Source organism: Crocodylus porosus, unplaced genomic scaffold (genome assembly GCF_001723895.1).
Source record: "Crocodylus porosus isolate Cpor-Errol unplaced genomic scaffold, CroPor_comp1, whole genome shotgun sequence".
Lineage (NCBI taxonomy): Eukaryota > Metazoa > Chordata > Crocodylia > Crocodylidae > Crocodylus > Crocodylus porosus.
This window is the reverse complement of record NW_017728943.1, coordinates 115686128-115699010: the sequence shown is the minus strand read 5'-3', so window position 1 is coordinate 115699010 and position 12883 is coordinate 115686128. Positions and strand designations below refer to the sequence as shown.

General features: G+C 42.2%; 1 protein-coding gene across 5 annotated transcripts in view; it reads left to right on the top strand.

Annotated features, from left to right (window-relative positions):
• The window catches only part of TIAM2 (T-cell lymphoma invasion and metastasis 2), a 268351-nt gene that overhangs the window by 251296 nt on the left and 4172 nt on the right, over positions 1–12883 (top strand). For all 5 annotated transcript variants that reach the window (XM_019550041.1, XM_019550038.1, XM_019550040.1 and 2 more), the window contains 5 exons: positions 1206–1385; positions 2898–3016; positions 3487–3595; positions 9492–9550; positions 11028–11133. In XM_019550041.1, the coding sequence (XP_019405586.1) occupies positions 1206–1385; positions 2898–3016; positions 3487–3595; positions 9492–9550; positions 11028–11133 (573 nt within the window). The remainder of the gene's footprint in view (positions 1–1205; positions 1386–2897; positions 3017–3486; positions 3596–9491; positions 9551–11027; positions 11134–12883) is intronic.

Genomic DNA, 12883 nt, shown 5'->3' with positions numbered 1-12883 from the left:
AACAACCTGAGGAAAATAATTTTTTATTAAAACCTATGAAGTAGCCTAAAGAGCAGCTGATTTCCCCCCCCCCCCCAAAAGCTGGTGCTGTTTACAGATGCAGCTTGCACTTGAAAACAGTAGCTTTTAGATCTTCTATATTTGGGGGTGGGGTGCACGTGCATATTCAGACATGGTTATGTCACTCAAAAGTGCAGAACGCTAAATGTGGGTGAAGATCTTCATCCTGAGCTGAAGTACGTTGTTTTGGTTTAAGAGAGCTTTGCAGTGCTTTGGGAGAATTGCGCCAATTGAAAGATTCCTGTTGCTTGCATAGCTTTTTCCCAACAAAATGATCCAAAAATAAGCAGACCATTAATAAATGGAATGGGGAAAAGTTTTAAAATGAAAAAAATAGACTGGAAACATGAACCATAAGTCCCAGTCATAATGTGGCACTGTGCTGCAGTTCACTCCATGTGTTTTTTGTTAGCTTTTAAAAGACTCGCTGCCAAATAAATTGGAAATTATGCAAATTGCTTTTTGGTTGCATCTTATACTCCGTTATGTTCTTTCAGTTGACCACGAGTATGTGAATAACAAAAAGAAAATCCCATGCCTAAGAAAGCAGTTCCCTTTCTCTTAGAGATGCTGCTGAATGGATGGGTAACATGGCCAATGGGGTGGTTAATGACAGGAAAGGTGTTAAGTATGCTTCCAAAAGTGAAACTTGCTAGTTCATTTAAAACAACAAAAATCCATATGTGAGCATTCACTAGATTGCAAAAATGTTTCATAATTCAAATGTTCTGGTAAATTGTTACAAGGGGGTGTGTTTCTGTATAATGCTCCATCTTTGCATTATTGACTGACTGACCTTAGATTTTTTTTTTCTAGTTCTGATTTACACAAATTTAAATGTAATAGAGGCCAACATGCAGAAAAATAGGGAAAATTAATTGAATAGGCATCAAATGCTTTCTTTGTCTCAAGCAAAAGTATGCAAATATTTTATATGTAATAAAGCAGAATCTGTTGTACTTATTTTAAGTTTATGATGCTATTAAAGCCATTCCTCACTAAACAGCCAAGAAAAGCACTCTAATAAATACACATGAAAAGGATCATTAAAAAAATAAATTTGCTACATTATGTTGGTTTCACATTAATTTTGGTTTTTATGGCTTCTGCATGGAACTGACAGACGTATCTTTTTTTGTGTTAAGCCAAAACGGATAAAGCTTTCAAAGCCTTTCTGGATGCGCGGAACCCCACAAAACAGCATTCTTCGACACTGGAGTCGTATCTCATAAAGCCTGTTCAGAGAGTGCTGAAGTATCCCCTACTCCTAAAAGAGCTGGTGTCCCTAACTGATAATGAGAGTGAGGAGCATTATCATCTGACAGGTAATTGTCTTGGTTACGTGGCAGGGACTAAAGTGAGTTTTAATTTGATTTCAAAGCCTCCCTAAAATGACGGAACTGTTACACGCCAGTATAATTCCTGTGGCATTACACAGTTCAAAAGTTTCACAAAAACGAGAGAGAAGAAATCGCTTCCAGCTCTCACCCTTTCACACTGCCTTTAAAAATGCATGATAAAAGAGCAAGCCCTTTTCTGCTGCCATGTACTGAGTGTGTAGAGATACCTTTGAAAAATGGGAATAGCCCAGAACTGCCATAATGAATGGACCCAGGCTTCTTACTCTGTATTATTCTTGACAGACCATCATGACTAGTCAGTGTGCACTTTTTTGGGGCAAAGGAAGCTCCACCTTTTGGTTATAATTATGCCTGTGTCAGAAAGCTCAGGCACCCAGTGAAAGAAAGCAGCATGCCTGTAACCCTTGTTTTAGAAGTGGTGCGTTTCAGTGCTTCCTCCCAGAAGCATATCAAACTCATTGAGTGCCCAAGGGATGAGGGTAGTCTGACAACTGTGGAGGGAGGGGGATGCTGTGGCTGAAGAGAAGGGAAGTCTTACCTGTCTGGACTACTGCTGCTGTAGTAGCATCAGCTCTAATGGTTATAGCTCAGTGGCTGGGCTGCCGGGGATGCCCTGTTCCCTTTCCCTCTTCCTCCCTAAATACGCAGATATTGGGTACAGGCTGTGTCTGCTGTGGCAGTGTCCTGGAGGAAGGAGCACCATTCAGTTTGCCCCACTTGTCCCATCTTCCTTTCCCCAACAACCCCAATACACTGCTGAGGGTAGCACTGCACTGCCTGGCTCCTATGATTGGGCAAGGATGTCATATAAAGTAGGGAATATCATATAAATCTTTGCTCAGAGGGGATTCTGATGCTCCCTCATAGTCAGCACCCTGCCCTAGTTATGCTACCGCTTTCTCCCTTTCAGAAGATAAAAGATTGCCTGTTTCAGGTACAGCTGAGTGCTTTGACCCTCACACAGGCAAATTCTACCTCCCTGCTCCAGCCACGCCCCCGGATTCCACGGCCTAGTTGGCTGGACAGAGTAGCTCTGCATGCTGGATCTAGCCTGTGGGCCACGTGTTTGACACTCTTGCCCTACAGGGCTTATGTTTTGAGTCTTATTTATATAAATGGCATCGCAGCGTATCTGTCCTTATCATGCTATTGCACTAAATGTTAACGTACTATGTCTCTCCTTACCATGATATTTTTTCATAGTCCCTGGGTACCTAAAACATCAGGTTAAGCAATCTCTGCATACACTGATCAGTTCCTGTCTTTACTTTTGTACTGCTCTTGTCCTGGAGTATTGTTGGTCATGGGCCCTTGCAGTTCTGGATATAATTATAATTGTATGTAATTATAAACTACATATTTTTACCAGGCTCTAATGGGATTTAATAAAATAGATTGTGCATTTATAAAAAAAAAAAAAAAAAAAAAGCTGACTTAATTATGTGTTAAATGGTGGCTTTGTTTAAACACTTACAGAAGCACTAAAAGCAATGGAAAAAGTAGCCAGTCATATCAATGAGATGCAGAAGATATATGAGGACTATGGTACTGTGTTTGATCAACTAGTTGCAGATCAAAGCGGAACAAAGAAGGAGGTAAGAGGACAAGTAGCATAGTCTATTAACTTTGGACACAATCCTGCAAGACACTGCATGCCCTTATTCCTGATTAAGTCATAATGGGTTCCTCCTTAGGAGCTCACCACCTTAGAGTTCTAACGTTTTCCTTGGTGCCCATTAATTAGCCCGTTGAAATTAGAGAGATAATAAATAAACTTCACAGCTGTATGTCCATGACTAAACTTCAGGTCAGACTTGATAGCCTTCAGCAGTAATATTAGTAATGGGAGGGGGAAAAATCCCCAAGAGGCAAATCACCTGTCTTTCCTAATGTGCATGTTATTTTGTTTATGGGTATATCTTTTAAATATAATGGTGTTTATACCTGCCTAGCTCAGTATATGTCTATATAAACATAATGTTATCAACATGTTTTCATTAAAATGTATGGTTTGTGATTTTTACTCAAAACATTTCTTGGATTTCTTGTTTGTAATATAACATAGGTCACAGAACTTTCTATGGGAGAACTTCTGATGCACTCCACAGTTTCCTGGTTAAACCCTTTCCCATCACTGGGCAAAGCCAGAAAAGACCTTGAACTTACGGTGTTTGGTCAGTGCTCCTTCTCTTTTTTTGAAACAAAAAATCCCAATGGTATCAAGTATATCTTCGCAGTATTGAAAGAGCAAATATAACAACTAACACTGAATGTTTAGAGTGAATTGCCAGCCCTGCAGAATCATAAATATTTAAGGTGAAATGTGAATATGAAAGATACATGCAGAGACACTGTGATATTTTCCAGAAATGTAGGGCTTTCATCCATTTAATGCCGTTGTTTATCTTAATGTCCCTAGTTCCCACCCCTCCTAACCTCTCTTCTGTTTATATGTAAAACTACAAAACAGCTGCTGTTCCTTTCTTAGAAGACATTGTTTAAAACGGATTTAACAAAATCTGCTAAGCTTTCGTAAGGTGCCGGTAAACTATTTATCTTCCATCTTAGCCCCATGAATCTGCACCAGAGTTCAGCCTCAGAACTGAAGTTGCTTGTATCCTTTGAAGTAAATTGTATTGTCTGGCCAGTTCCATCCAAATAATTTCTAACCTAAAAAGTAAAGGGTGTGTAATCTGTGTGTATGTTAACTATTGCGAAATGGTTCAATCAGAACCTCTGGACTGGATTTTTTTTTTTCACTAAAAATAATAGTTAAATAACATTGTATGGATGGCTACCAAAAAGCCTCTAAATTCATCAGATGTTCCTCAACCTTCTACCACTCATTTCTGTTTCAAACGATTTTGTACTAATGGAATAAAAAATAAATCCAGCTACATCTTGACACTGCTACTTTGTGACACTCATAAGAACAACATCTTTCAGTAGCTCAGGACTTACAGTAAAATATAAATGGAAGAAGTCTACATACTTGGAACTGACATTATCGATACACATAGTGCCTCATCAGTGTTTGGTTTTCTCTTCTCCGTTACTGCCCTTACGAAAGAGTGCATCCCATGTCTACAAACTTTGTTATTTCATGGTATGCAGATATGTGGGTAGCTAAAGATTAGTCAGTAATTGCAATGCTGTCATTTAGTTATCAACTAAATGAATGAATAGCACAAGTCCAGACTAGTTTAGACATGGCCTATTTCTGTAGGAATAGAGGCAAGATAAAATTGGGGGTGGAGGGGGATTGCATAACAGCTTGAAAAAATAACATTAAAGGTCAGCATCCAAATTAGACATTTGTTCCTTGGCTTTTTACCAATGTAAAATGAATCACAACTGCATCTTCTGAGAAGGATGTAAGGGGGCAGCAGTTCAATAGGTCTTCCATAGTTTAGATTTCTTATCTATGGTTGCATTTGGGCTCCCTTTCATTTTCCAGGTATGTTCTACATAGTGATAGATTTTTATGAGGCATGGTGGATTTGTCGGGTCTGTGATTGGGTCTTGATTCTTGAATAGTATTCTGTAGGATTCCTGCAACCTCTGCCATTTGTATTGTGACAGTCCTGAGGTTTTGTGAGCTTTGACTATTAACTAGAAGAGGTTCCTGGACTCAAAGCAGCATCTCGGGAGGTTTTAAAGATCCTTAAAAATGGGCAAATCTGGGTTTGTTTTTTGCATTATCTTGATCTTGCGTAATAGCTTATTCTCTTCAAAGGGATGTTGATTTGACTGTGATAGGCCCTAAGCTGCTTAATGGGTGTATTTGCTTGCATCTGCTTGACCAGAGCTTGGGTAAGACATGAGCGGGTAAAGGAAATAAGCAGGTGAGAGGATATCAGAAGCAATAAGCTTTCAGAATGTGACATACAGGTCAGAAGTTGACTAAAGTTTTTGCTTACAGTTTGTTCAGTGGTTTTATACCAGTTAGGTCTGGTTTAGGACATTGCATAGTTTATATAGAGGATAAAAATAGGTAAATGGTATTAGCCAGAATATAACTTATTAGGTACATTTCTGTATTTTCTAGTCTTCCTTAGCAAGCTTTTGAAGTTGAACCAGATCATTAATTATAAAAATCTATATTCATCTTTGGAATTTTTGTTGTTCAGCCTTGAACTGTGGTGAAATCAAGATAAGCCCTTCTTTAAAATTTAGCTCTTAAGCCTGTGTAAGAAATTCTATCTGTTAGCAGACAGGCCACATATTAGAAGCTTTTAAGATTTTGGGCTTTAATATATTTAAAATGATTTTTTTTTCTATTTTAAATAATCAAATATTCATTTTTGGCAGCATTTTTAATATTTGGCTTGAAATGCTTTATCTATATTGCCTTATTCATATACCAGGTGTATTCCAATATTAACCTTACTATTAAAATTTGTTTAAACTTATTCTCTGCATTACTTGTTTTTGGTGTGTCAAGAAAAGGAGTCTATTTTTCTGCTGAGAAAATGAAGGTGGTGGTAGCTACATCACCTATGTATAACGGTTCGCTCTCCAGCTGGTTCTGGCCGTTGCGTGGATTATATTGTTCCTAAACTGTGTTAATCTTTGTTAGATGTTGGCACTGTGTGGGGCTATGATCCAGAGCTACTTTGAGTTATTTTGGGAAATTCTTGTGACTGAGTTAAGTGTTACAGAAGGTGACATTCAGGTGATTTTGTTGGTTGGTGGTTGCCCACGTGGAACAAACACACAGCTGCTTTTAGAAGATGTGATCAAAGTTGCCATAATCGTATAGAAGTCTTATGGTTTTCTCAGATCTTCTGTGAGGATCTGTGCCATGTTGGGGGGAGGGAGGGAGGGAAGGAAAGAGGGGGTGACCCCTTGGTGATGAGTGCAAGATTGCCAAGGTATTCATACCCTGGGACTAGGTTTGTGGCATGTCACTGCTGTAAACCTAAGAGTGGGAGTGCCAAGACAGAGCACATTGTTCAATAGATAAAGCAGTTGTGTGGTTCCACCACAAAGATGATGGGTAGAGGGGGAAATTATGTATATGAGAGAAGGTAGGTTAGGTCTGCTATATTAGAGTTGCAACCAATCAGCTGTTGGGAACCACAGCTATCAGTAGGTATAATAATGTGTTATGATGCACTGTTTATTGGCTTTTTCAAAAGAAGGCTGTCTTCCTAAACTGTCATGTGCCATGGGCAAGTCCACAAAAGTCGTGGGTAGGGGTGGATCCAGGCACAGGGCAGCAGTGTATTCATACTCTTGTTTTATTCATAGGCCACACAACGTTTAAAACTAACTGCCTGGCAGTGGCAGCAGCATTTCTATTCAGGCGGCAGTGAGGGGATCGTTTGACTTCCTGACGTGTTACCTGGTCCCTTCTACATTCTTCGTTCCATAGGTGTTAATGCCACTCCCTCCTTTTGGAATGATCTTAGTGTTGTTATACTGGGGGTGGGCAATTATTTTGGCTGGAGATCTGCTTAATGAGTATTGGTGAGCTGTCAAGGGCTGCAAGGGTAGCCTCGCCCCTTGACAGATGCCCTGCTCCCTGGTCACCATTTTAGAACCAGACTTTGTCCCCTCCCTCCCCAACTACTGACCTTTGTCACCAGAAGTCCCTCCCCTTGCTCCTGGAAGTACTCTTGGGTGTGTGTGTGTTGGGGGAGGCATAGCCATCTTGGAGCCAGAAAAAAAACCCAAATCGCACTAAAAGTCAAACACCTACTATAACGTATTTTAGTTTTACTACAAAAATATTTTTGTCATTTGTGTTTGCATAGTGTATATAGCGATGATTGAATAATAGCTCAAAACGAGCCCTACTCATATATATGGTGTGTGGGGAGTAGTGGGGGGTAGATGGGGGCTTGTGAGGGGGTGTGGCTATGTGAGGGGGCATAGGGTATGTTGGGGATGTATATGTGGGGGGTGGCAGGGTGTGGGTGTGGGCTGAGAGGGAAGGTAGGGAGACATGGGGACCCCCCAAACTCTCTCTCCGAAGGTACACAGCCTCTGCTGCTAGCGACAAGCAACATGTGGTCGGCACTTGTGTCCTGTGCAGGTACTGCCGCTTGGCAGCGTGGAGCTCCAGCTAGCACTGCACGTGGTGGCAAAGAGTGCAGCCAGGCTGGCCCGCCTCTATCATGCAGGGCTTCCCACAATTCACATGCAGCTCCCAGCACTTGTGCGCCACAGGGGAAAGCCCTGCAAGTTGGAGCCAGCTGCCTTCTGCGTTCCCTTCTATGCAGGTCCTGAGACTGTACGGGGAATCGGGAGGTGGGGCTCCCCTCCACTTCTGATACAGTCCCAGGACCTGCATGGCAGGGGGCGGGGAAGGCAGCCAGCTGCATCGTGGGGCTTCCCCGGTGGCATGTGAGTGCCAGGAGCTGCACATGAGTTGCGGAGATCTCCGTGCAATAGAGGCGAGCTAACCTGGCTGTGCCGCTTGCTACTACATGCAGCGTTGGTTGGAGCCATGTGCTGCCATGTGGCAGTGCTTGTGTGGGCCACAAGTGCCCTGAGTGTTCACCGCTGCTGTTGGTGTTGGTGGTGGGAACTGTGTGCCATGGGGGGGGGGGGAGTGTGTGGGGGGGTCCCCACACTCCCTGTCCTCCCTCACACTCATACCCTGCCTACCTGAGCTCTGCACTCCTGCCAGCCCCAGCCCCTCCCCCCCCCGCAAATACCTGTTGCCTGGAGCAAATGCTGCAGCAGGAAGATGAGAAGACACTGGACGCTGGGGAGGCCAATCGGGTCCCCTGGCGCCTGCAGCACTGGCAGCAACAGCCCTGCTGAGAAACTGTGTGCTGGCTGAGCTGCATGCTGGCTTCCACACATGAGGGTGGGAGTGAGACATGTGGACTAGGCAGGGTACAATTTAGCTGGTGGGTGCTCATGGGCTGCATGAAATTGTTTGGTGGACTGGATGTGGCCTGTGGGCCGTATTTTGCCCGTGCCTGTCTTAAGCTAATCAAGCTAGCCCTTTCTTCTGCAATTCTGCGTAGCTGCTCCTGGTAATGTAGCTCCTATTTTACAGCCCTGGAGGTTGTTTTTAACTTTAGGTACAAACATTAATATAGGTGAGGAAACGCTAACTCAGGTGAACATTTAACTCAGATGTGGAAATAACTTTCAGTGAAGCATTGGATGCACTGTCAAGATGCTCAAGAAGGCTAGATTTTATTTTATGAATCTGAAGGACACATGTACATTTAATTCTAAAGACTACAGGACTAAAGAAACAACATCTTTTGAGTATTTTTGCCTAGCATGCTACATTTTAATGTATAATATATGATTTAGCAAAGTAATGCACATTCAAATAAATTTATATTTGTTTTTGCTTTGATCTTAAACTGAGTAATGTGGCCCCAGACCATTAGTAAAGCTTCTGTTTTTTTTAACCTGGTGTAAGATGCGTTTTGGTATATGTGATGATGCATTGCATAATCTGCACCCCCATTTTCACGAACATGGGAAACTTAGCTTCTGTACCCTGCACAGCCTTCCTGGGTGACTCATGATCTCTGTACCTCAGTTCCCCATGAAATAAAGTATTTCCCTGCCTCACTTGGAGCAACATTTATGCTAAATATTTCAGAGATTGTGAAACACTTGTATGATATTAATGGGAGCCATACTGGTATTTCACGCAAATAAGCAGGAAATTCTGAGAGCTCATGTTTCAAATTAAATACGAAACTTTGTCAACCAGGAGGCTTGCCAACATCTCTCAGAAGCATCTCTTCTCTGCAACACCTTCCATTCTCCTATAGGAACTTGGCAGCATGCCTTTCCTTTCACAAAAAATGTTTCTAAGAAATGTTGGTTAGATGCACGAATTTAAGACCCAGTTCTGCAGTCTTAAGATGGAGCTATTTTCCAAGCCTTTCTTTCATCCCAAACTCCTTATAAGTAAGTGTCTATATGACTAAGGGAAACTTGAATTATGTAGTTGAACATTTGCTATGGGACTGTACTTTTTGTGGGGACTAGACAAATAACCTCTGAACTGTGGATCACTGGAAATAAATGTGAATAGGCAACACAGTACTACACCTGTAATCACTGGCTTTTCTTTTCCTTTTTCAGTTTTTAAGAGGGCTGTCATACTAGTTTATAAAGAGAACTGCAAACTGAAAAAGAAATTGGTAAGTTTGACTTTAGTGTCAATTCAACAGTAGTGATCTGAGTATAGGCTTGCTATGAGGATGCAAAACTGAGTGTCAGTATTGAAAGAAAACTGATAATAGTAAAAATTGTTGGCTTAATGCAAGGGTTGGCAGCATACATCCTTCAGGCTGGATCCTTTAGGCTACTGGAACTGGCCTGCAGAGCCCAAGAGCTTTGCCTATGTCTGTGAGGTGGCTAAGCAGTGAGGAGCTGTTCCAGGGCTGGGCAACTTCCAGCTGTGCCCTTGCTGCCTCTGTTTCTGTCCTCCCCAGCCAAACCCACCCTTTGGCTGGGGCATAGACACAACTTCCAGCCTGTGGGAAACTGTGCCAGGGCCAGGCAGCTGGAAGCTGCATCCACACTGCTGCTGCTGCTTCTCCCTTTCTTCTTTTCCCCACCACTTCCAGCTGCCTGGTCCCAGCCCAACTCCTCACTGGCTGAAAGCTGCAGCCATGCCCCAGCTGGTGAACAGTGCAGGGGACTGGGAAAATCAGCAGCAACACAAATGCAGCTCCCAGCTGCATGGTCTGGGACATGGGTGCAGGGAAGGCCCCCCATTGCTGACTGTAGATGTCCCCTGGACTGTTGGACCAGAGCTGGATTGTTCCAGCCTGTGACTTAAAAGGTTGCCTGCCACTAGCTTCATGTGTATCACGCTGAGCTTCAATTTAGCTTGTTCTCACCGACAGTGAAGTTGCCATTATCTGATCTAGACTATAAAAGTGTCTAGGTGTTGCAATAAGTTGTTCTGCTGAGTCATGTGCAGTGTGATAAGTAATTCTAGCTAGTGATCCACGTAGTATGTGGATCACATTGGAAGGAAATATAGCACGTAAGCACATCATCACTTATGTGACTGAAGTATTTAAGCTACATATCATATACTAAATGCTGTAAATACCTGAGATATCACCAAGTTCCCATCTCCAGGAAGTTGCAGGGAAACAAACAAGCGAATGGTCTCAACATGACTGGCAGAAACTAATACTCAGCTGAAATAATATAGGAAAGAAGACGTGACATGGAGCATTAGTGTATTGTTTATCAGAAAAGATAAAATTTTGCCTGTGAAATGGAATGGTGGTTGCATCAACCTGTTCAGTTAACTGTTACGTTGCTTTGTTCACACTGAGCATGTTTCCTATTAGTTGTTGCCATGGAGAAATAAGATGTTTATGTATTACTCATTTATTGGGTACAGTGATTTTTTTTTTAAGTTAATTTTTTAATCTAAATTTTGCTAGAATTCCAAGGGTTCTGCCCTTCATTATTTTAGAGCCAAATTGAAAACAACAGCATTAGGTTATTGAAAGAGCAATACTTGTTAAGATTCACTTTTCCTTGAGAAGTGGGCTCTTGCACAAAAGTTCATTCTATTCAGAACTTACACTGTGCAGGTGTAATGTTGCACTCTCTTTTTTAAAGAAGTCTGGTGTTTATTTTTTTGTTTTGTAGCCTACTAATGCTCGGGCTGCACATAATTACAGTGACTTGGATCCATTTAAATTTCGTTGGCTGATTCCTTTATCTGCTCTTCAGGTCCGACTGGGGAATACAGCAGGTAATTATATATCACCGAATACTTTGGGAATAAATAGATTTTTGGTGCTCTTTAATATTCTTTAGTTCCATATATTGCTTCCTGAGGTCTTACAAATAAGCAGGCATTTTTACCTATGATAAGCAATGCAACATCAACTATATATACACAGTATAGTCTGAACTTTCCAGGGTCATAGTCTTGATACGCTAATAGATATTTTCCAATTAATCTTTTGGCTTTACACATTCCATTTATATCCCTAATAATAAAGCAAAAATCCCAAATATTTGACACTAAGCAGCAGGAAGTGTGAATGAACCTGAAGCTTGCCTTACAAAGAGAAAGTTGCTGTGTTTTTTGAGGTTGTGCACACTATAGCTGCAACTAGAAGTTAGGATTTAATAGGTGGCAGAAAAGAAAGCCCACAACAAAAGGTTGAGGGTAAAATCTAAAGAGCCTGTTTCAGTCAACCAAGTAACAAGGTTATAACCTGGGCCAAATTATGCCCTATTTGACTATCTGTGGCACCCCACAGCTTTCAGTGAGTTTGTATAGTGGTCACTGGACACTACACAAAAGGAGTTGGTAGAACTCTAGTTAGAAATTTGGGTTCCATTTTTGGCTCTGCCGGACTTTAGCCATGATCCAGTCATCTGGGTTTTACGTATTCAAAAGTATTTAGGCACCTCTAAACCCCAACCCCCATTAATTTCAGTGGAGGTCAGGTGGCTAAGTATGAAGATCTGATGCTTAGAGCTAGATCCACTAAATGATGGAAGCCCAGCATTACCATAGTTCAATAATCTTAGTGGTTCTGCCACCTAGTGGAATTCAGAGCCCAATACATGGGGAAAATTATGTGCCTAAGAACAGGATCTATAAAAACCAGCCAGCTGGGTAGGGAAGCCGTCTATGATAGCCAGCAGAATTATAGAAAAATGGGGCTGGAGGGGATCTCAGAGGTCATCTAGTCCAATCTTCTGGTCAAGGCAAAATGTATCCCTGCTTAAACCATCAGAAACACAAGTTTGTCTAAGGAAGTTGTAGGACCTGCCAAAACTCACAGTCAGACTAGGCAGCTAAAGATCTTCAGGACAACATTCTGCTACTTCAGCAACAGGCATAGGAAAAGCCAAGGGGAGGACCCATTCTGTCAGAGATTTAAGCACCTCTCTTCACTTGGGCTTCAAGAGATTCAAGTACATACTCTCCTGAAATGAAGTGCAGTGCCCTTGACATTAAGAAAATAAGATGCAACATGTTTTTTCTCATATAAAACACAGCCAGTTCTCCCCTTCCTCCTCCTCCTCCTCTCTCCCACCCCAACTTTGAATCCATCCAGTAGACCTATATCTGGGACTCTTGTTTGGGATGTTGAGACCCAAATTTAAAGGTCTTTCATGCTTGATTTGGAGCAGGGATTTCTAAATGTCTTTTTTCCCCACTAAAGTGCCCTGAAGGGCTATTTGGAAATGGGCATCTCTCATGTTTCAGTTAGTAGGGTCGGAAGGGACCTGAGCAGATCATCAAGTCTGACCCCCCGCCCTGGCAGGAAAGAGTACTGGGTCAAATGACCCGAGCTCGGTGTTTGTCTAGCCTCCTCTTAAAGACCCCCAGGATAGGAGCCAGCACTTCTCTTGGAAGTTGGTTCCAGATCCTAGCCGGCCTGACCACCTCCTGATGTCCAGCCTGAATCTACCCTCTGCCAGCTTGTGACCATTATTCCTAGTCACTCCTGGCAGTGCTCAGGGGAACAGTGACTCCTCCA